The sequence below is a fragment of the Chenopodium album genome, chromosome 4 (genome assembly GCF_948465745.1).
Source record: "Chenopodium album chromosome 4, dcCheAlbu1.1, whole genome shotgun sequence".
Classification (NCBI taxonomy): Eukaryota; Viridiplantae; Streptophyta; class Magnoliopsida; order Caryophyllales; family Amaranthaceae; genus Chenopodium; species Chenopodium album.
This window is the reverse complement of record NC_137837.1, coordinates 56,736,709-56,761,523: the sequence shown is the minus strand read 5'-3', so window position 1 is coordinate 56,761,523 and position 24,815 is coordinate 56,736,709. Positions and strand designations below refer to the sequence as shown.

Genomic DNA, 24,815 nt, shown 5'->3' with positions numbered 1-24,815 from the left:
ATAAATGACATTTTAATAGTTTAATAAAATATTAATCCCTGCACATACATCATATGCTAAGAAGCCTTCAGCCCTTCAGTTGATAGATCAAACCATGTAAGATTACGAAGTATTCATTAACCATAGGATCTTAAAGACGAGAAAAATCATATCAAATTGAGCAAATACTATCCTTGATAACAAAAGTGTATACTTTAAAATTATGAAGTAATGTATACTGTTTAGATTCTCCTGTATTATCTAGAGCAGTGATAGATTAATAGATAGAAAAACTTACTCGCCATGTTGTTGGGCCCGTATCACTAAGTGACCCAATACATTTAGGGCACCATTCCATGATCAGAAGATACACTAAAGCAGGCAAAATTGCTTGATTGGAACAAGCAAGGCAAGCAAGATCAGAATATCAATCATGAAGATACTTGCGAAGAATACACCTGCTTAATAGGGAAATAGAATAAATTAAGAAGATGTCTCATGCTTTGAATATACTCAGTATCTTTGTTACCCTAATGGGTCCTAAGTATAAATAGCATAATTAAACATCATAATACGCATGTACGCTCACATATACATTAATATAAACTAATTATTTTGTATTCTCGGAATCGTGTCTTTGCTGAACAAGGAGGCATGTCCTTACTCACTATTGTATCTCTAAACTTATTTTATTTCCGTTTAATTGTTTACTTATTGCTTTATTATTGCTCTTTGTTATTGTATTCCATTCTTGTGGTTTGATTGTTAATACCCCTAAATACCTAAGCAAATTCCTAGATGCCTTTACAAAGATTTGCTTAAACAATTTGGCGCCCACCGTGGGGCTGATAATCAATTAACCTACCAATCCGCCAAAAACCAAGACAATCACCATGACTGGACAACCAATACCTTTCACCGTAGTCGAAATCAATGAGGGAAAGAATGCATTCCGATCCGTCAAACCTTACACCAGCAAAAAAGCCAAATCAAAACATTGTTAGCCCAAAAGGTTCAAACCAAAGCCAAGCTCACTAGCTTAACCAAACAAAATGTAGCCCTCCGCAACCAAATACAATAATTGCATCCAAAGCTGTTATCACTAGAAAAAGCACTGAAAGTATAGCCATGTAGCTTAATATGTCCGGAACCATCCAAACCCCTAATGGGGAAAAAGGCTTTAACAGCAGGGAGCAACCCCTGGACTTAGATTTTATGGATCCAGGAAATTTTAAGAAGAACAAACAAGAAGGAACTGAGGAATGAAAGATATAAAAGGTGGTCAAGGAGTACCTCAAATCATTTGAGCCCAAGATTTCCAAGATCCCCGGAGTGCCAAATCCCATGGAAGAAGAAGCAGCAGATGGCTACATAGAGTCTCCTTTCTCAGAAAAGATTGCAATGATGGAAGAGCCAAAGTGGTACAACACGCCCAAGATGGCCATGTACGATGGAACAACAGACCCTGATGAGCACGTATCCCTCTACAAGCAGAAGATGATGACTAGCTCAATCCCTAGAGATATTAGAGAAGTCATCATGTGCAAAGGCTTTCGAGCCACGTTATCGGGTCTAGCCCTAACTTGGTTCATTAATTTAGATAATGGGACAATTCAATCTTTTGCAAGGATGGTGAATCTCTTCAAGATTCAATTCGCTAGTAGCGGGAAAAATGAGAAGCAATCCTCAGATCTGTACCGTGTCGTGCAAAGACATGAAGAATCCTTGAGGAATTATTTTAACAGGTTCAACAGGGAGAAGATTGGGATACACAAGTGCGATGCTCCTACAACAATCGAAGCATTCAGCAGGGGGTCGCTAGATCATAGTGAACTCTATAAGGAATTAACAAAGTATCTCTGCACAACCTTTGAAGACATAAAAGCCAAAGCTATGGCACAAGTCAGATTTGAAGAAGATGTGTATGCAAGAAAGACTCTAGAGCCAAATCGCCAACCAAAAAGGAGCAATAACTTCCCCATAAGGGATCATCGATTCTAGCCATACCGGCGTTACCATTTTGATGAAGGGTCAATCAATGTTGTTGAGGGAGAATTCTCAGATTGGAGGGAAGATCCTGAACTCCCACCTAAATTGCATGAATATTGTTTCAATGTTAACCGTACAGGTGTAATCAGAACCTTGAATAAAATGGGAGATACCATGCAGTGGCCCAGAAAGAGTGACAGGCAAGGAGAAATGAAAGATCCATCAAGATGGTACAATTTCCATTCAGATATTGGCCATACAACTGATGAATATGTCGCGCTCAAGAAGGAAGTTTCTTACCTATTGAAGAAGAGCTACCTCAAAGAACTCTTGTCATATAGCACTAAAGCTCCAGGAAGAGAGAATGAATCCAAGTAAGGTGGCCCCCCACCTCCTCCTCCAATTCTCAAGACCATCTACTTCATATCAGGAGGGTCAGAGGTGTGCGGCTTAACATAATCAGCAGTGAAGCGACATGCAAAAGAAAGCCATATGGATCAGCTCGATAGAAAGGCAAGGTCAAACATGAACATCCCAATCATGTTCGGAGAAAGTGATGCAGTAAAAGGCCATCATGATGGCCTAGTGATTTCACTCCCAATAGGAAATTGCATGATCAAGAGAATCCTCGTTGACAACGAAACCTCCGCGAACATCATTATGCTTGATACCTTGAAACATATGAACATTGATGAGAAGAGCATCGTCAAAAATTCAACAATGCTAGTAGGTTTCAGCGGAGAGACCAAGAAAACAAGCGGAGAAATTACATTAGCAACTTACGCAAAAGGGAATAACCTGCAAGTCAAGTTCCTAGTGATCGATACCTTATCATTGTATAATATGATTCTGGGAAGACCATGGATACACGAAATGAAGGCTATCCCATCTACTTATCATCTAGTCATTAAGTTCCCTATTAGGTGGGGCATTCAAGAAATTAAAGGGAATCCTAAAGAAGCCAAAGTATGTTACAAGATCGCCCTAAAAGCAACATCCGTAGAGAAGAATTAAGCATAGAAATCAAAGGGTCAGCTAGGCCAAGAGAAACTCAGTATAGTAGAAGAGTAAGAAGCAATAGAGGTCCAGCTGAACCCTAACAATCCAGATCTGAAAGTAAGGATAGGATCAAAATTGAGTATAGAACTTCGACTGCGAATTTCAGAATTCTTAGAAACAGAAAAGACGCGTTCGCTTTGACTCATGAAGATATGAAGGGAATCTCTCCAAATGTGATCACTCACTAGTTGAACGACTATCCTTCTTCTTCCAAAAAAACCTACTCCAGTAGCAATATTGGCACTTTTGACCTTAATGAAATCTTAGCCATGGATAATCGAGGATTTAGAAAGCAACTAAGAAAGGATTTTACCCCTATTGGAATCAGCTACGATGATGCTTTTGATCGACTCCATGCAAAGGGACTCATTACTCCTATTGGACCCATTCAAGATCCACCACTTGAGAAGAGATTGCCTAGTTGAAACCCAAATGTACGCTGCAGGTACCATCAAGGTAGGGGTCATACTACTGAGAGCTGTTGGAAGCTAATGGACGCAATCCAATATTTGATCGACAATAACGGGCTTCCAATACCTCCAGTTGGCAAGAACACCAAGTGATGATAAGCCAAGGGACAAGACGCAAGTTTCAACGACAAGATTTCATGATCTTTTTTTCTATTTCTTATTCATTTTTTCCTCTCCCTAATAAGTCTAGCATAGGCACCTTTCTTTTCCCTTAGATTAATTTTGTAGATTCTTTCTTTTTTTTCATTTTTTAATAAAATGAGCATTTATTTCCTTGCATACGATCATCACATTGCAGTGCATAAAAAAAATAAAAAAAAAATAAAAAAAAAACCATTGCCAAGCTAAGCACAAGGTATACCAATGATTTGAGGCACCCCTTGTAGCCACATCATATTTCCTTTCACCCTTCTAATATACAATCTCTTCTTAATAAACCATTTTGAGCCTCGTCTAACAATAGACCTTTCATTTTTCAACCTACATCTACCTAACTTTGGGATGGGATGGTGTGCAACTTATGCAATTTATAAAATAAAATTAAAAAAAAAAAAGAGCTTAAGTGATTTCAAAAGATCAAAATAAATAATTAAGCAAAAAAATAATAATAAAAGTGTACAAAAGGGCAAGTGTTCCAATGTCTTTGATATGAAAATGTCTTCGATATGAACACGTCTCATATTGCGTCTCTTATCGAGTGCTCGATACCGTGCCTGAGAAACATGAATATCAAGTGAGTGATAGACCGCATGATCGAGATTGCCCACACTTATAAAAATAAAATGAATGCTAAAGCAAAAAGAAAAAAAATAAAAAAGAGTGAGAAACCTCAAGCATGAAAAAACAAAGATTCAAAAGCAAAGTTGCACACCTTGGGGGCTTATCTAGGGGCTTGAGCCTTTATCCCCCTTCTTCTTCAAACCTTTAGCCTAACCACGTTACAACCCTTCAGAAGACCTTTTTGAGGTATACATACACTTGTGCGAGGTTCGACTAGAGCTATGTTCGGCCTGATTCCTAACGGATACATAGGCAACCTCACATCGAGGTGCGGCCGTAATAAAAATGCATTCATATTCACATTCACACACTTACACCATGATCATATCAAAGGATCTCCAATGCTCATCCCTATCTACTTAGAGCTAGACTTGGGGGCTTGATTCCTACATTATTTACTTACCTAGCCTAAGAGTCACCACCATTTGACTCTTTTAAAAAATAATATCTTTCCACACACTTAGCCCTTGCGGCCTAACTTTAGAATCACTTTCACACACATCACAGATACATGACAAAATATACCTTCCATTAGGAACCCTTTGTCGTGAAATCTTAAACGTTGAAGCATGCCTTGTCATATCAGCATCACACATCAATCATAATTGTGTATGATGTGCTTAGCCTCCGTGCCTAAGTTACCCAAATAATTTCGTCATTCAGTCAACCATTGAGATAGCCTAGGATGGATTAATCTTTTCACCTTGAGAGATAGTATCAAACAAAATTTGACTAAGCTCATTCAACATGCACCATTAAAAACTTCAACTCTTTTTTTGCGTCTTTCTTTTTTGAGAGAAAGTCGATACCCTCCACAAAATGACGGATTTTTTTTTTGCATTTTCGAGTCGCACAAGTCATGAGTCACACGTGTCATTTCACTTCGAGTCGAGTCAACCTCGAGTCAATCACAGCGAGTCGAGCTTATACCTTGAGTCTTGTCAAGTCAAGCGACATTAAACCTTAGGTCAACCCTAAAATAATTAAAGGAATTGGCGAAGTCCTATAGTCAAAGATAAATACAGGTGCAGCAGAATAGGGAATTCCCTACTTCAGCGCCAGACGAAAAAATCTAGCGTCTGGCAACAGACTTCAGCGCCTGGCGCTAGATTCCAGCGTCTGGCGACAGAGCCAAATCGCGACGCCAGAGGCATTGCAGCGGCGACAGAACGCTTAGCCACTAAGAGCAGTTATTTCAACCTCTTTCAGCAATTTTGAGTTCCTTGGTACGCCAGTTAGCCCCTATAAGCAATTTAACATGATTAAGTAGTCGGCTTGATTACAATCGCAATAAGTAATCGACCTGACGAAAGATCGTCTCACTTAGCTTAAAGCGCCTAAAGCATTGGCTCATCGCAAGACACCGATGTACTGGTTCATAAACAGCAGAGACACAGACATACTGGTTCATAAACAGCAGAGGCACCAACTTAATAGTTCACAAGAAGCAAACCGCCGACTTACTTGCATAGCGGAAGCAAAGTTCAAGCAAGCTTTAAAGATCGAAAAGCGTTGGTCTTCGGAATATTATCGCAACAAACATTCAAGTAAAAAGAAGCTCTATTATTCAGAGACGCGTGGACATATTATCAAAGTTCTATTGTTCAGAGACGTGTGGACATATGATCAAAGCTCTTTGTTCAGAGACGCGTGGACATATTATCAAAGCTCTTTTGTTCAGAGACGCGTGGAAATATTATCAAGCTCTTTTGCTCAGAGACGCGTGGGCATCCTATTGTCAAGCTCTTTGTTCAGAGACGCGTGGACATATTAACAAAGATCTTTTATTCAGAGACGCGTGGACATATTATCAAGCTCTTTTGCTCATAGACGCGTGGACATCCTATTATCAAGCTCTTTGTTCAAAGACGCGTGGACATATCCAAAAAGCTCTATTGTTTAGAGACGAGTGAACAACAAAACAACAAGATGGCGTTCCCTAGGTTGTGGAAGGTTGTAACAACAATGCAACAACAAATCGGTTACTTTCAGAGACGTGTGCTTGACGGTGCAAGATACGCGTTTCTTAACTCTTTTATCTGTTTAACTAACGCTAGATTGTAGGTATCGGCGTTACAAGAGTGATTTAGGATCGCAGAACGTTCTAAATCATTCTCCATCCCTATCGATACTTTGACTTTCGTTTTCGATACTTGCGTTTCTCCAAACTCAGTCAAAGTGGGGGCTTCTGTAGACACCCATTTGTGTCTCCCAAATACCAAACCCGGTGATGAGTACCCTCTCAAGTCAAATCATAATCAAATGAAGTGAAAGTGTGGACAGTTTAGTGTTGCGGATAGTTTTAATTTCTTTTTTCTTCTCTCTGTTTTTGAAAATTTATTTAAAGAAACAGCCAATCCAGTTTGGTTGGTCCATGATATGGGTCCAATAATAGTGTAGTTGGATAGGGCTTGAAAAGGGCTTTCCAATGATATATTATAAGCTCAATTCCGATGAATATTGAGGAAGTTATGGCCAAATTACTAAACTGGGCCCGATTTGAGCCTTATATGCGGCCCAATGATCTAGAGGAGGGCCTAATATGGATTTATTGTTCCTAATGCAATTAAGAATTGTTTTCGTCTTCTAGATTTTTCTAAAAAGTTCTTGTCATTCCTAATTTAATTAGCATTGATAAATTGACTTTTGTTGACTTTTTAGAGTTTTAATCAGAATAAAAGAATGATTTTGAGGAAAATACGATTTTATCCTCCTGTACCGTTAAATTCTATCTGATTTTAGAAAACGCGTCAAAAACGGGATTAACGCCTAACGCCAGACATTAGCGCCTGGCGCTAATTTTAGCGTCTGGCTTTAATTGCCAGCGTCGACGCTAATCAAGTTTTATGCGCGTCAGAACTCTATTTCGATTTTCTATCTTTTTGGCTTATTTTCTCTATAAATAGACTTCTAAAACCTCCGTTTTCATACACCAATTCTCTCTATTCATCAACTCTCATCAAGAAATTCTTGATTTTTCTCTCTCTTTTATAAACTAGCCTTTTCTTAGTAAACAAAATTCCTCATACAAAAGACCTAGATACACCTAGCCATATTCGAAGTTGCCTTCGCCCTAGCGTAAAAGGTTTTAATTTTTGAGGGTTTGGTCCCAAATCTCTCTTTCAATTATTTAATTTAATTATTTGATTATTATTTTCTTTGAAGTTACTAACGTGTGTATTTTGCTATTAGAAAGAGGTACGAGGCATCCAAGTAAGTGCTTTAATTGTTTAATTGATATTATGATGTAGAAATCATGCTTAGATTGTTATTATGATTCCTAGTATCATGTTAGAATGTTTTTTTTTTTAATTTGATGTTTAAGGTGACAACAATAAATTCCTAGTATCATGTTTAGGGTAAAGAATATAATGTCAATTATGATTTCTATGATGCCTTTTATTGTCTTTCCTAATAGTATCGTTTTAGGGTTAAAGCTTTGATTTTTATTGTTTAGTGACATATTAGGGTTTGTTATTAATCTTGTTTGTATCATGCTTAGGATCTTGCTATTATTATGCTTTATTTTTAAAATGAACATGATTATGAATATTATTATTATATATGATTATTATTGTTGCTTGATATTCTTATTGCTTGATCATGCCTTTTATGCATGATTTAAGGGAATTGGTACTTGTAATCACGCTTAATAAGATAATTAATAATCTTGTTAGGGTTAATTTGATTATAATTCAAGTGATCGCCAATAATAGATTTATTTGTGCATTAATATTCAACCAACATAGATAAACAGGTTTAGGGTAAAACCTATTGATTGCATGTTAGTCGGAAAGCGCACATAAGTACGATCTGAATAAAGTAGAGGCCTATTATTAGGGCAGGTTCAATCTCTTTTGGAAAATTTGTCAAAAATAATACGACCTTTCACCGGTCTTCCAAAAATAAAACGACCTTTTGATTATTCCGGAATAAAACGACCTTTAACCTACATCTTCCCTAAATAGAATAAAAAACCGGTAACCTGTTTCATAGGTTAAACATGACACGTGTCGCATTGTGATTTGTTAGGATTTTATTTTTTTAAAACTTAACATTAATGTGATTTTAAATTATATATAAATAATATATATAAAAAAAAACCCCTTAATTTCTATAAGGAAAAAAAAAAAAAAAACCTTCCATTAATTTCCACCTCCCCCATTGGCCATTCCTGTTCAGCCTTTCTGTCCCCATTGGCCATTCCTGTTTAGCTTCCTCCTTGGGATTTCGCAACTTACTTTCATTCAATAATGTTTTATTGCAAGCTTTGATTCCTTTGAATGGTCGTGCAATTATAAATCTTGAGTTACCCACTATTGACTATTTCCTTACTAGTTCTCCGTATTCAATTACCAACCCGTCCTCGCTCGCTTCCATGGGTGGTTTCATGATGGGTTCAGCGTGGTGGTCGGAGGGGGGGCTGAATTCGTGAGGGGGTCAGCGTGGTTGTCTATTGTTGTGGAGGAAAATTCTGGCGACGGTTGGTGGTGGTGTGGGTAGTGGAGGAGTTGGTGGTGGTGTGGGTTGGGGAGGAGGTGGTGGTGGTGACTAGTAAAGGGGGGTTGTTCATGGGGTTGGGGCCGGTTGGGTTTTTTTTTTTAAATAAAATAATTATTTTTATACTAAGAAAAATGTAAAAAAAATAATAATAAATTAAACTGCCAATTATATAGCAACACTTGTCACACTTAACCTATCAAACAAGTTACTAACAGGTCACATTGCATTTATGGAAGATTCATGTCAAAGGTCGTTTTATTCTGGAATAATCAAAAGGTTGTTTTATTTTTGGAAGACCGGTGAAAGGTCATGTTATTCTTGACAATTTTTCCATCTCTTTTAGATTAAATTTGTACCTTCATCCCCGAACTACCAGTTATGGTTCTAGACCTATTGGAGTTGACGATCTCTTGGATCGTTGAGGGGTGTAACCTTCACCTGGTGAACGGTTTACAAGTTCCTAAAAATTGTAGGCGACTCTTTTGATCTGTCTTCTTTCCCTTTGGATGCCACCGTACTTTAGTGTATGATCACAGTGGGGTTCAAGCTAGGAATAATGCTTGAAATATTCTCTACAGGGTCACACACAAGCAACTAAAGAACCGAAGTGACTAATTAATTATGAATTAATTAATAAGTCAACCAAATAATTAATATTTAGGCGTCGAGAATTCGATCTTAGAGCGTCAAAACCGAACGTCGAAAGTCGAGTCTGAAAATAATAAAACACGAGATATGAATATAATAAATCAACAAAGACCAAAATACCCTTAGCATCGGAATGCCCCGAGCAAACCGAGTGCTAGGGGCATGGTGGCTAGCATCCAATACTAGGCATAGCCTAGTGCGTGCTAGAACTGCTAAGAGGCTGCCTTGTGCGCGTATTGGCTAACAACCACGCCGTAACAAGCCGCAGCAGCTAGCACGCAATGCGCTCCAGCCACAGAAGCTAGCATCAGCATGGCTAGGCCATTGCACGCATGCTAGTGCTGCTGTGACTGCTGGGCAGCCGCGGCAAGGCAGCCCACCTTGGGTGCCTTGGTGCCTAAGTGTGGGTGCCAAGTGGCGCGAATTGAGAGGAGCTTGGAGGGGTGTGTTGGCCAATTTTTGGAGAGGGAGTGGGGAGCAAGTTTTATCCCCCCCTCCTCCAAATGGTCCTCACCTAACCTGTCACATGAGCTTGCCACTTGTTGATTTATTACTAGTTTGATTATTAATTTTATTTAGCTTTAAAATAAAATGAAAAAAATCAAATTCTCCCACATTGATAGGAGAGCTTTTCACTCTCTTATTTTCCCTATAAATACCCAAGTTGGGGTATTGGGAAAATCACTTGAGTGAGAGTTGAAAAAGGCATCACCATTGTGAAAACCTTTGAACTCATTAATCACTCGGGTTTTTGATCGGGCCTTGCTAACTCCAAGGCATTGGACCATTTTCGGTGGTCGGGTTGTGGGTGGACTATCGTTGGAGGCCGTCATATTTTCGAGGCTTACTTTCGAAGTAAGAGGCCATTCCGTTTGGGCGAAGCACGCTCCAAAGGTAATTATCTTGTCATAATCTTGTGATTAATTTATTTATGTTTATGGTTCTATTTATTCCGAGTGCGGTCTTGGTTCTGAGTTTGTTTCCGCAGTGAGTTAGACTCACCAAACCTCAACAGCGGTATCAGAGTCTCGCTCGTTTATTTTTAAAATCATAATATTTTTCAAGGTGTTTTATGGATTAATTTTTCTGATTTTGATGTGCTAATTAGATTAGTAGCTCGTTTTAGTTATTTTATCCTTGTGTTAAAGCTATCATCAGCCCCAAACCCAGATTTCGACCAAAAAATAGTGAATTTTGGGTTGAAAATGTATTTTGGAAATGGGTTTATCCTTTTAAGGTACGGTTTTTAGCCAAAAAACGACCAGAACTGCACTTTTCGAGGGTTTTTTTTTGTTTTTACGAAAATTTTTAAGTCTTTCTAACCTTGAAAATTAATTGCATATTTATGGTGGTTATGTAATTGGTTCAATACATATTTTTATGCAATTTTAAACCTCTTTAGGCATGATTATTGGTAGTAATTTTTGCTTGAAAGCTTGGTTTTCTTTTTCACATAATTGCAAACTAATTGCATAAAGTGTGAAATTGTTGTTCTTTGAGGCTTCCAAGTATTAAAGATTCAATCTTTAATTATGTTAAGTGATTGAAACTTTATGTTACTAAATTCCATGAATTTTTTTTAAATTTTGTAGATTTAATCATTTTTTAGTTGATTGGAATCATAAAGTTTGTATCTTTGTGATAGAAAATTGTTTATCTTCACATTGAAAGATATAATTTTTCATGGATTCACAAGTATTAAAGTTGGAATCTTTTATTGAACTTATGTTCATTTTTTTTCCAACTCCCTCTTATTTTGTCAAAAACTCAAAATTAATTTAAATTAATTAAATTAATAGTGAGTAATTGCCCTCTTATTTTTGTTGCACCAAGTTAAACCAATTTAATTAAAGAATGGTTCTTGGGAATTATTTTTGTTACATGCACTTTGAAAGTTTTATTTTAAGTTAGACTTGTTTAGGGGTTCGCTTGGCATTGCAATGGTTTTCTGTTTTTTGGTTTTTTGTTTTCTAAAAGTATATGATATGAGTCCAATAATGAATCAAAAATTATATAAACTTATTAAAATTATGATAATTGTGAAAACAGACAACAGAAAATTGGAATCACCTTTTTTTTGTTTCCTGTTTTTGATTTTTGGTTTAAAAAAAAACAGGAAACTAAAAACCAAAACAGATGCCAAACAAGCCCTTAAATTTTTCATTTTGCTCAATGTAGGGAAAATTTCAAGCGTTAATCCCCTAACTTGAACCCCACTGTGATCATACACTAAAGTATGGTGGCGTCCAAAGGGAAAGAAGATAGAGCAAAAGAGTCGCCAAAAAGTTTTTTAGGAACTTGTAAACCGTTCACGAGGTGAAGGTTACACCCCTTAACGATCCAAGAGATCGTCAACTCCATAAGGTCTTGAACCAAATAGGGTTCGGGGATGAGGGTACAAATCCAACCTAAAAGAGATTGAACCTGCCCTAGTAATAGGCCTCTACTTTATTCAGATCGTATTCATGTGCGCTTTCTGACTTACATGCAATCAATAGGTTTAACCCTAAACCTGTTTATCTATGTTGGTTGACTATTAATGCACAAATAAATCTATTATTGGCGATCACTTGAATTATAATTAAATTAACCCTAAACAAGATTATTAATTATCTTATTAAGCGTGATTACAAGTATAGATTCCCTTTAAACATGCATAAAAGGTGTGATCAAGCAATAACAATAAATATCAAGCGACATAATAATAATCATCATAATAATAATTATAATAATAATCAAAACCATAGTCATCATAATAATAATTATAATAATCATATTCATGTCAATATAAAAGCACAGCAAGATACTAGGCATGATACTAACAAGATTAATAACAAACCCTAGCATGTCACTAAACAATAAAAATCAAAGCTTTAATCCTAACATGATACTAACAATTATAAATATTAGGAAGAAAATAAAAGGCATCATAACAATCATACTTGATATTAAATTTACCCTCGACATGATACTATGAATACCATAATAACAACCTAAACATGATTCCTACATCATAACATCAATAAAAATCATTAAAATACTTACTTTGATGTCCCTCTTTCTAATAACAAAATACACACGTTAGTAACTTCAAGGAAAATAATAAGCAAAACAATTAAATCAAATAATGGAAATAGAGATTTGGGACCAAACCCTCAGAAATTAAACCTTTCACGTCTAGAGCGAAGGCAACTTCGAATATGGTTAGGTGTTTCTAGATCTAATGAATGCGGAATTTTGATATTTGTGAGAAGGCTAGTTTAGAAAAAGAGAGAGAGAGATCAAGGAAATCTTGATGAGAATTGGTAGATGGTAGATGAATGAAAATTGGGTATCGAAAACGGAGTTTTTAAGCACGTTATTAATAGAGAAAATCAGCCAAAAAGATTAAATATCAAAACAGTGTTCTGGCGCACATAAAACGATGTTGGTGCCAACGCTGGCTATTGGCGCCAGACGCCAACATTAGCGTCAGGCGCCAATCCTACGCCAGGCGCCAAGCGTAGCGCCAGACGCTACAGCTGGCGTTTGGCGCTGATTCAGAAATTCACGCGTTTTCTTAAAATCAGATAGAAATTGCCGTACAGGAGGATAAAATCGTATCTTCCTCAAAAAACGTTCTTTGATTTTAATTAAAACCCGGAAAAATCAACAAAAGTCAATTTATCAATGCTAATTGAATTAGGAATGAAAAGAACCTTCTAGATAAATCTAGAAGACTGAAACCATTCCTAATTTCATTAGGAATGATAAATCTATTACGCCCTCCCCTAGATCATTGGGCCGCATATAAGGCTCAAAACGGGCCCAGTTTAGTAAATTGGCCATAACTTCCTCAATATTCATCGGAATTGGGCATATAATATATCGTTGGAAAGCTCTTGTCAAGCCCCATCCAATTACACTACTATTGGACCCATATAATGGACCAACCAAACTGGATTGGCTGTTTTCTTAAAATAATTTTTCAAAAACAGAGAGAAGAGAAAAGAAAAGAAATTAAAACTATCCGCAACACTAAACTTTCCACACTTTCACTTCATTCGATTATGATTCGACGCGAAAGATACTCATCACTGGGTTTGGTTTTGGGGAGACACAAATGGGTGTCTACACTCAATAAATTAGTTCTAAAAATAATTTAGAATTTATTAAAAATGTCACGGAAAATTTGGGATCAAAATCCCGAGGCTATGGCACGCAAATCAAGGCATAAGCACCCTTGGCTAGCCGGGATGCATAGCAACCCGCATGTGGCTACCAAGGGGCTTTCATGTGTGTGCGTGCAACCAAGCCGTGGCTGGTGCGCACGGCCGCAAGCAGTAGCACAGCAACAACATCACAGCGGCAGCACGCTGCCTTATACGTGTGTGTGTGCGTGTTGTGTTGCGTGGTGCGTGGGGCTGCTGTGGCGCGGGTGTGATGGCACGAGCATGGTGTACTTGGTCTTGGTGCATGCGTTGTGTAATAAGGAATAAGCGTAGATGTTGCTTGCGAAGCAATGTAGTGCAATGAGTTCGTACAACATGGTCTTCAAGGGCCACGTTATTGATGTGTGAAAGTTCGCTGATGTGGGAGGTGTAACTCTTAGCGACATTGGGCCCACTCCCACGTTCATTGGGCATCAAAAGGGTGTGCGGAATGTGAGCACTCCATGTCTTAGTGCTAGGCACTTAGACATTTTGGACTACGTAATTTTTTGCTTAAATTGTCATTTTAATTATTTTATTAATCTAATTTGTTTTAATTATTTTAATAAATTTTAGAGGCTAAGCCTCGGTTTTGAGCGGCATTGGAAAAATTTATTTTAATAAAATTTGGGTTTTACCGGCTTAATTAATTGGATTAATTAAGTTGGCTGCGGAATTTAGTGGGAGCTTCAAATGTTAATCGTACATAACCAGTTAAAACAACTTTGACTAGTTTTAATTAGGCGTGTTAATCGGATTAACCACCTAGATTAGTTACTAGTTCTCTCGCGATTATGCATTGTTACTTATTTATCGTTGTAAAATGCATGGGCCATTCACAAATGGTGAATGGATTAATGAAATGTATATTCTCTCACAGGTTTTATGAAATGACAACTAGTGGGGCCCAATTAGGATAGAAAATACAGACTACGATCCGTGATGCATTTTTGTAAATCTAAATACGGTCTGCGTACCGTTGAGTATTTTTTGTATCTTAATATTAAGATTAGTCCTAATCGTAGATACTAGTAGTTGCATTTAATTATGGTCAAGTCTTGGAAGACGAACCCATAAAGTTGCAAATGAAGACCTTTTGAAGATTTGAAGACGAAGCCAAATGCATCTATATTTATGTTTTTTGATAAATATATTTGTTTATGTATATGAATTATATGTTAGATGCATGTTTAGGATTTTGAATGTTGTGATAATTAATTAAGTTCACTTAAATCAACTAACATAGAAACCCTAGGTCCCTAAATATTGAGTAAAACATGTCATTCAAAAACAACACTTACCAACCGAACGAGGGTAGTGGTGGGCTACGCCAAAGAGAGGCATCACTACCTCTCCAAGGAGCGTAAGGCATACCGGGTATGCAAGTTGGTTTTGGTTGTACTCAATGATATGAGTGATGGAGTCCTAACATGTCGTGGCAAAGTAAATAAGTTGTTGAGAGAGCATTAGATGCGACGATTTATTCAACCAAGAGTGGCTTGGAGCCATTAGCAAAGCGTTGCTTACCGTTGGAGATTGAGTGTTAAGACAAGCCAAAGCATGCTTAACCACTCTTTGTTTCTTCGGATTTTGGAATCGACTTATTCTCAACCAAAATGGGGACAACTTTAAATGTGTGAATAAGACGTTTTAAATAAGTATTAATTAAAATGCATGAATTCAATCTTTTTTTTTGGAAAGTAAGAAAAGTATTATAAACAGAAACTGTACAAATGTACAACAAATACAACCTGTCAAAACAGGGAAACTCTAAACTACACAAGCCTCAAAAGTAAGGCACACCACCCCTAACAAATTCAAGAAGATCCTGATCACCTTCTATGAAGGGTACCAGGATAAACAAGAATCAGAACCAGGTTCAAAGACCCCTGGTACCTTCTAGGAAGGGCTCAGGGAAACCAAGACCTGCACAAGACACACAAAAACAAAAACTGCCAAAACAGGCATACAACCAGAACAAGACTAACAGAGAAACATCTAGACACTATTTCTAAGCTGATACAGGCATTTACAGTCAGCAATTGTCCAAGTATGATTCATCAGCTGCTGACACCTAGTCACCACCTCCCTTCTAATGACCTTAGCAATGAACTCACGTCTGAGCACAGCTTTATGCCAGAGAGCATGATTCCTAGCAAGCCAAATACTGTAAACAACAGCAGTCAAACTAGCCAAGATCAAATTTTCCTGCACTTGATTCCTAACCTCAGCTTTCCATAACTTCCAGCTGTGTAGGATGTCTACATGATTCTTATCAAACCCAATCCAGTGAGAAACAGCCTTCAGCACCTTCCCTGCTAAAACTGCAAGAGAAAAAGAGATGACTGCAAGATTCCACAGCATCACCACAAAGCAAACAGTCACTGCTATCACTAACCCATATTGGAAGAGCTTATCTCTAGTTTTAAGCCACCCCAGAACAGCAAGCCAAACAATAAAGGTGTGTTTTGGGATATTGAAAGGATTCCAAACCCACTTACACCATTGAACCTTATCAATATCACCTTGCAACCAGTTATATCCATCCCTGATTTTGTACTTGTTATTCAGCCACCCCTTAGTAGTAAAACCATGCATCAAGTCAGCTCTAACTCTACATAACAATTTCCAAGCCTACCCAGCATCTTTCTTTGGAACATAATCCCACCAATTTTCACCTTTAATACAAACTGAGTGTACCCATTTGACCCAGAGTGAGTCAGTTTTCTTGGCTATTTTCCATACATAAACACCTAGAGCAGCCTTATTCCACTTTCTGCAGTCTCTAATACCAAAACCACCCGCCTTCGATCACTACTACAAAATTGGCCAAAGAGACCCAATATAAAATACCTGTTAACTAGATAATGGGTCTCTTTGGTCCTAGAGACTGCTTATTATTAATAACGGGTCTCTAATTTCATATTTTTGAGGGTAAGAATTTTAGAAAGACCGGTTATCTAAGATAATGAGTCTCTTTCATTTTTTTAAATATTTTTTTTTTTGGAATAAAAATAGTTAGAGACCCTTTGTTATAGTAAACCGGTCTCTCTTTTTTTATAAAAAGAAAAAGAAAATTGAAAATTATTAGGAGGGACCTGTTATTCCACTTAACAGGTCTCCCTTAGTTACAAAAAAAAAAAAAAACAGAAACCCTAGCCGATTCAGCTCTCTTCATTCTGCCTCCATCTCCTTCCTCTTCCTCCTTTCCCTCTCTCTCCTCCCTTCTTTCCTTTCCCGTCATTCCAATTTTCTTTCTTTAAAATCGATTAGAACAATAACATTGAATACATACGCATACCGCCATCACACTATTGTATCTGTTCTTCTCTCTTTCCCCCAAAAATTTCTACGGTTTTAGAATTATTTGAGCTCATCGATTTTATTGCGAAGATCGTACAATTTTCGTAGTTTATTTTTCGGTTGTCTTGGCTTGAGATCCAAACAAGTACAACATTGGAGGAATTTGATTTTGAGGAGTTTGATTGCGATCGGTTTTGCTTGAGGTTTTATGGTCATTATTACTATTTATGATTGATTATTTTTTTTTAAATGTTATGTGTTTGGAATTATTTATGTATATACAATTTGAAAAAAGTGATTCTCTTTTTTATTTGTCAAATTTCCAATAGTGTTATGTTGAATACGGTCAATGAGGAAAGATACTATGGTTTATTCTCAATTTCTCCTATTTTTGTAATGTGCTGCATATTTTGATGTCAGAAATGTATTATTGGTGTTGCAATTTGTTTGGAATTCAATATTTGACTATGTCTGTGAGGAGATGGTTCATGGTTGTAATTGTGTTTTTTTTTTCTACAGTTGGTGTTGATGTTGATGACAAGAGGATTGAGTTATTCATAACCCAAGTGAGTAGCAAGCATATTAACAAGCTTGCTGGTGGTGGTGCTGCTGCGTCGTCTTTGACTAAGTGGTGTTAGAAGCATGCCTATTACGTCTTACCCTGTGAATTTAGTTAGTTGTAACTGTGGAGATTTTGTGAAACAAATTGAATTAAAGAATGTTGGATTTCTCGCAATGTTATTCTCGTTTAATGTTGAAGCTAATTGGTAATTTACCACCAATTTGATATATAGCATATAATAATTTAATTTTTTTTATTATAATAAAACTAGAGAGACCTGTTAAGCTAAAAAATCGGTCTCCGTTTTATGAAAAAAGAGACTGCCTATCTTTAATAGGCGGTCTTAGTTTTTTAAAAAATGAGACTACTTATCTAAGATAGGCGGTCTCAGTTTTTTCTTTCTAGAGACCGCCTTTAATAAAGTAGTCTCTTAGCCAAAGAGACCGCTTAGCTAGAGACCGCCTCTAAGGCAGTCTCTTTGGCCTTTTTGAACAGGTCTCTTTGGGATTTTTTGTAGTAGTGCTTCTTAGGTCTACAATACCAATCCCAGGCAATTGGTGGAGTTGTAGAAAGAACAGCATTACCACTCCAATAAAAAACTCTGCAAAGCTGGTTAATCCTATCAATGACTTATTTGGGAAGTAAAACACATTGAGAACAATAAGTATGTAGACTCATTAACACTGCATTAATAAGGGTGACCCTAGCTGCATATGAAAGATTCCTACTACTCCAGCCGTGTCATCTGACCAACATCTTATCAATCAAACTATCATAATCCACCATCTTCAAGTACTTGGCATTCAAAGGGATCCCCAAGTACCTAAAAGGAATATCACCCTTTACAAACCCAGAATGGCACAGAATGCTATCTTGGACAGGTTGCAGAACATTGCCAAAATAAATTGCAGTTTTCTCAAGATTAGCCTGCAAACCAGCTCTAGCTTCAAAGGTTTTAAAAGCCCTAATCAAGAGCTTGACAGAGTCATTATTCCTATAAGAAAACAACATCAAATCATCTGCAAAAATCAAGTGATTTAAAGCAAGCTCATTACACCTCTGATGATATTTAAATCTCTTTTTCTTCCCAACTTTCTTCAGCAATCTGGACAGATACTCAATCACAATAACAAATAAGAGAGGAGATATAGGATCCCCTTGCCTTATTCCCTTTTTCCCCTTAAACAATCCATAAGAACCACTATTAAGCAGTAAAGAAAAAATAGGAGTAGTAACACATTGCATAACCCAAGAAATGAACTGAATGGGAAACTTCATAGCACTTATCATTCCCTGAATAAAATCCCAGCTTACAGAATCATAAGCCTTCCTGAGATCCACTTTAATGGTACATCTAGGGGGCTTCCTTTTATTATTATAAGCCTTCAGCATGTCTTCACAAATAAGGATATTATCCAGAATATATCTTCCAGAGACAAAGGCCCCTTGACATTCATCAATTAAACCAGATAACACCTCCTTCAGTCTAGAATAGATCATTTTAGAAATGATCTTATACACCACATTATAGCAAGCTATAATTCTGAATTGAGTAACCTTAATTGCATGCTCAATCTTTGGAATCAAAGTCAAAGTAGTGGAATTAACCTGTTTAAGCAACTTACCAGAATAAAAGAAATCCAGAACAGCCTTGGTAACATCATTACCAATAATATGCCAAGCAGCTTTAAAAAACTTGCTGGAAAAACCTTCAGGTCCAGGAGCCTTATTATCATCAATACTCCATAAAGCAGACTTAACATCACTCTTAGAAAAAGCTATACAAATAGCCAATCCTTGCTCATCTGATAAAACACTACCATCGGCTATGACTGCAGGATGAATGATGCCCTGCATTGAAGCTTTAGTTCCAAGGAGCCCTTGGTAATACTCTAAGAAAGCATCACACACTTCCTTAGGATCAGCAGTCACCTCCCCCACATTGTTCACAATAGAATAGATGTTATTACGAAGTCTTCTCTTCGTAATAATAGCATGGAAGAAAGCAGAATTCATATCACCATCTTTAAGCCAATGAACCTTAGCCTTTTCCTTCAAAAAAATTGTATCTATCCAGGTGAGTTTTAGCATATCTCACTCTAGCTTCCCTTTCCAATTCAATCAATCTCTCATTATCAGGCTCAACTTGGAGTTTGGATTGGATTTCCATCAAAGTCTTCTCAGCTACAGCATCCTTGGTTTCAATACAAGAGAAATTCACCATTTTCAAATTTTTCAACACTTTTTTCATCTCTTTCAACTTCCTATTACAGTGGAACATTAATGTACTATCAACATTAATCTCCCAATCCTCTTTAACAGCTAAAAGAAACTTAGGAGATTCCACCCAAAAATTAACAAACCTAAATGGTTTCTTAACTTGAGTTCTAGAATCAAACATGTTAATAACACAAGGGCAATGATCCATTAATCCTTCAGGGAAAAAAGTAGCTTGCATGTCTAAAAATCTATCCATCCGATCACCATTAACAATGATCCTATCAATTTTAGTACACACCCTATCACAACCAGCCTACTTATTACACCAAGTATAAAACATACCCCCAGCAGCCCAATAAGAAAGATTGTTCTGTCTTTGGCAAGATTTAAAGGGTTCCACTTCAGTCAGAGAAACAGGACTGCCAATTATATCATTAAATGAATTCAATCTTATTTAAGTATTATGAATGGTTTTTCATTTTAAAAATCTTTCAAATGTAGAATCATGTTTCAACTATCAACAACAATCTTATGTTCCCATAACTTCCCAAGAAGTTATCATTTAGCTTGAATTTGGTAAACTTCAAGGAATATGAAGAGGAACTCCGTTTGACCCTCCGCAATTGCTACCTAGAGCATATCTTGGATACTCCCATCCCGAATTACTACTCAAAAGGGATTATGAGTGATATGGCTCATGAGGATTGGAGTTATGATTGCAAGAAAGTCTCTCAAATCGTGGTAAACTCCATTCTAGAACAGTGGAAGAAGAAATTCTCCAACTACCTTCCAGATGTACTTCTCAAGGCTCTAGAAGATGTGGTCAATTTGAGGGTAACAAAGAGCGATAAGGGCAACTATGATGGACTCGTGAAAGAATTGAATAGGTCATTGTCTAACATGAGGATCAAACCACCGCAAGATGGATGTCTTAGAAAAGAAAGGCAAGATGTATGGGCTAGTCTATAGTGCAAGACTTAGACCCAGGATGCCACTTCAAGCCCATGTGCAAAATATGACAAGGTTATTTAACTGTCTGGAACTGATTGGTAAACCGGTGGAGGATGAACAAGCGGCTCATATGATTTTAAGTTCACTCCACTCGGGATACGTTGAAATTGAGATGCGACTTACCAACAATCGGAACAAACTATCCTACAAGAAAGTTGTCCAAGAGCTCCAGAAAACCTATTCTTGCAAGGCGGCTAAGTTTGCTCTAAGGCTCAATACAAAGGAGTTCAAAAACAAGGCAAAGATGCACTGCTTCTATTGTAGTAAGCAAGGCCACTACAAAAGAAAATGTAGCGAGTATCTGGAAGATGAGGAAAGAGGAAAGAAACCCTCAATCTCAGGTATCAGCTATACACATGAAAATAAGCAATTTATAAGGTATTAGGTATCGGAAAATTGACTCATTTTATGCTCTTATTTCAGGAACGAAATGAGCAGTGTTTTCCAAGTGTTCATGAGTACACAAGTGGAAGATGAAGAAAATATATCCAAAGAAAGCTTGTAATCTCATGTATTTTGTCTAAATTCTAAAACTAGTTATGTTTTATCTACCATACTTTGATCTTGCGACATTGGATGTCATTTTAACCTTGATAACAAGACCTTTTGTTTAAATGTCTTGTTTATATAAAAATTACACCTTTTTGTGTGTTTAGACAAAATTTTTTATGATACTAACAAAAGAGCTAAGACCATGGAGTCAAATCAAACTTACTTGTGGCATTGTTGTCTTGGCCACATTAACATCAAACGCATCAAGAGACTTCTACAGGAAGGTGTTCTTGACTCTTTCAATTTAGAATCGTTTGAGAACCGCGAGGGATGTTTATCAGGCAAGATGATTAAGTAGCCATTCTCCAAGCTGGGAGAAAGGGCAGGAGATTTATTAGGTCTAATACACACTGATGTATGTGGACCAATGAGCTCCACCACATGAAATGGGCATCGATATTTTATCACCTTCATAGATGACTATAGTAGATATGGTTATGTCTACCTATTGTCGCATAAATCTAAATCGTTTGAAAAATTCAGAGAATTTCAGAGTGAAGTTGAAAATCAGCTTGGCAAGAAAATCAAAGCCCTTCGATCGGATCGAGGTGGTGAATACTTGAGCCAAGAATTCGATTACCATCTGAAAGAAAAGGGTATACTTTTAGAATTGACACCTCCAAGAACTCCACAATGGATAGAAGTATCCGAAAGGAGAAATCGGACCTTGTTAGACATGGTACGATCAACAATGGGTCTTAGTGATCTTCCTATCTCTTTCTGGGGACACGCACTTCTAACTGCAGCACTAACACCGAACCGTGCACCATCAAAAGATATAGAAAAGACTCCATATGAATTATGGACAAATAAAACTCCTAGGTTGTCTTTTCTAAAGATATGGGGATGAGAAGCATATATCAAGAAATTGATTTCTGACAAACTTCATCCCAAATCAGAAAAGGTTTACTTTGTGGGCTACCCAAAAGAAACCAAAGGGTATTACTTCTACAACTAATCGGAGAACAAAGTGTTTGTTGCTCGCAATGGTGTCTTTTTGGAGAAGGAACACCTTTCCAAAATGAAAAATGGGAGGAAAATCGAACTCGACGAAGTTCGTGAGGATGATCAACAAAATCAGAATGACAGTCAAAGTGCTCAAATAGCATCTGTTGACGCAGGTCAAAATGATCAAAATGTGCAAAGTCAAACTGACAATATAAATGCTCAAGTTATTACCCTATGTAGGTCTCAGAGGCCGAGATCTCAACCTGATAGATATCTTGGTTTAGTATTAACCGAGATCTCGGAGGACATCTTGATTATGGATGGAGATGAACCGACAACCTACAAGCAAGCGATGGCAAGCACCGACTCTGCTAAATAGCATGAGGCCATGAGATCTGAAATGGATTCTATGTTTGAAAATCAAGTTTGGGACTTGGTTGACTTACCCGAAGGTTATACACCTACCGGATGTAAGTGCATTTTTCTGATGAAAACCGACAAAGATGGAAATGTATTCATTTACAAAGATATATTGATGACAAGAGGTTACAGACAAGTTCTTGGTATTGATTACGATGAAAACTTTTCACTAGTCGCAATGCTTAAATCCGTTCGGATCCTCCTAACGATTGCTGCATATTATAACTATGAAATACGGCAGATGGACGTCAAAACCGCCTTCCTAAATGGTATTTTGGAAGAAACTATGTACATGACACAGCCTGAAGGTTTTGTCGACCAAAAAAATGCGGGGAAGGTTTGTAAGATTAAGAAGTCCATTTATGGACTAAAGCAAGCTAGCAGAAGTTGGAATCTGCGATTCGATGAAGCCATCGGTAAGTTTGGTTTTATTAAGAATACAGATGAATCCAGTGTTTACAAGAAGGCTAGTGGGAGTGACATCTTCTTCCTATTCTTATATTTCAATGACATATTGCTAATTGGAAACAGCATTCCGTTGTTAGAGTCTGTAAAGGCCTGGCTTGGAAAATGCTTCTCAATGAAAGACTTTGGAGAGGCTCAGTACATACTAGGCATCAAGATCTATAGGGATAGATCAAAAAGGATGATTGGATTGAGGCAAAGTACTTATATTGATAAGGTACTTGCTCGATTTGGCATGAAGGAGGCTAAGAGAGGTCACCTGCCAATGTCAAATGGCATAACCCTATGCAAGAAGCAGTGTCAACAGACACCTGATGAGCGGGAAAGAATGAATCTGATTCCATATGCTTCGCTTATTTGATTAATCATGTATGCTATGATATGTACTAGGACAGATGTATCGTATGCCTTGAGTGCTACGAGCCGTTACCAATCAGATCCAAGAGAGGCTCATTGGACTGCGGCCAAGAATATCCTAAAGTACCTGAAAAGAAACAAGGATAAATTCCTGGTGTATGGTGGTTCAGAAGAATTAGTTGTGGAAGGTTATACCGACGCAAGCTTCAAGACATATAGAGACGATTTCAAATCACAATTTGGATAAATGCTCTGTCTAAATGGAGGAACGTTCAGTTGGAAGAGTGCCAAGCAGAGTACAACTGCAGATTCTACAACTGAAGCCGAGTACTTAGCAGCTGTTGAAGCGGCTAAGGAGGCTGTTTGGATTCGTAAGTTCATTGGTGAACTTGTTGTTATACCCTCCATAAAGGGTCCAATATCCCTCTATTGTGACAACAATGGAGCTATTTCTCAAGCCAGAGAGCCAAGGGAACATCAGAAAGTCAAACATGTCAAACGACGGTTTCACATGATTCGAGAATGGAAATCAGAAGATGAAATCAAAATTTTCAAAGTTGGAACAGATGACAATGTAGCCGATCCACTTACTAAACCTTTGCCTCAAGTGAAGCACAACAAGCACGTTGAAGCAATGGGAATCAGGCATGTAGGAGACTGGCTTTGATTTCTTTATTTAGTGTTTTAGTTTAATTTTGAACATTTAATGTAAGACACTAAGAAAAACCATTCAAGTTTTGGAACAATATAAATTTCATGCAATATTTTATCACTCCTTTTGCTATTTAATTGTGGTTTAGGGTTAAATAATGAGTCCATTCGATTCTTGGAATATTCAAAATAGGGTATCATGACAAGTCTTGGTAAGGAAACACCTATTAAGTGAACATTGAATATTATAATAAAAAATTATCCCTAATCAAGGTCATTTAAACAATGGACGATTAATGACCAATTGAGATTAGTGTGTAGTCTGATTTATAGCACCGTTTCTTGTGCTACGAGGACATGATTGTCATAAATCATTTGCACAGGTATTGGTTTAAAACCATACTGGATCGACCTATGAGAATACTTTAAGAGATTAAAAATCATCTCATTATGGCTATCAGAACCTATTTCCTCGACCATGAGTATTGTGAGTTCTCCTGTTTGAGTACTAGTCCGCTTTGATGTTGTCAAACGTCTGCCGTAATAGGGGATTATAATGGCAACACTCGGGTGGCTAGGTCCTCTCAGTAAGAGGAGCTACATTACAAGACTGGGAATGTTCCCCTATTGAAATAGGGAAGATGTCTTTGTTGTATACAAGGCCACTCGTAGAACGAGATTGTAAAAATGCATGGCCGTGCTCGGATG

The 24,815-nt window shown here is 37.3% G+C and overlaps 2 protein-coding genes across 2 annotated transcripts; both read left to right on the top strand.

Moving 5' to 3' along the window:
• Positions 1 to 1,323: 1,323 nt before the first annotated feature.
• On the top strand, positions 1,324 to 2,346 carry LOC145627950 (uncharacterized). The gene is made up of 2 exons (XM_081680290.1): positions 1,324 to 1,881; positions 1,981 to 2,346. The coding sequence occupies exons 1-2, from the start codon at positions 1,324 to 1,326 to the stop codon at positions 2,344 to 2,346; spliced, it is 924 nt and encodes a 307-aa protein (XP_081536416.1).
• A 147-nt stretch (positions 2,347 to 2,493) lies between these two features.
• On the top strand, positions 2,494 to 2,982 carry LOC145627949 (uncharacterized). The gene has a single exon (XM_081680289.1). The coding sequence runs from the start codon at positions 2,494 to 2,496 to the stop codon at positions 2,980 to 2,982; it is 489 nt and encodes a 162-aa protein (XP_081536415.1).
• The last annotated feature ends 21,833 nt before the right edge of the window (positions 2,983 to 24,815 follow it).

Excerpts from the sequence above, each read along its gene's own strand:
- LOC145627950 (XM_081680290.1), top strand. The coding sequence starts at position 1,324 with ATGGAAGAAGAAGCAGCAGATGGCTACATAGAGTCTCCTTTCTCAGAA. Across the intron at positions 1,882-1,980 it reads AAGCCAAAGCTATGGCACAA|CCATACCGGCGTTACCATTT; the intron begins GTCAGATTTGAA and ends CATCGATTCTAG.
- LOC145627949 (XM_081680289.1), top strand. The coding sequence starts at position 2,494 with ATGAACATCCCAATCATGTTCGGAGAAAGTGATGCAGTAAAAGGCCAT.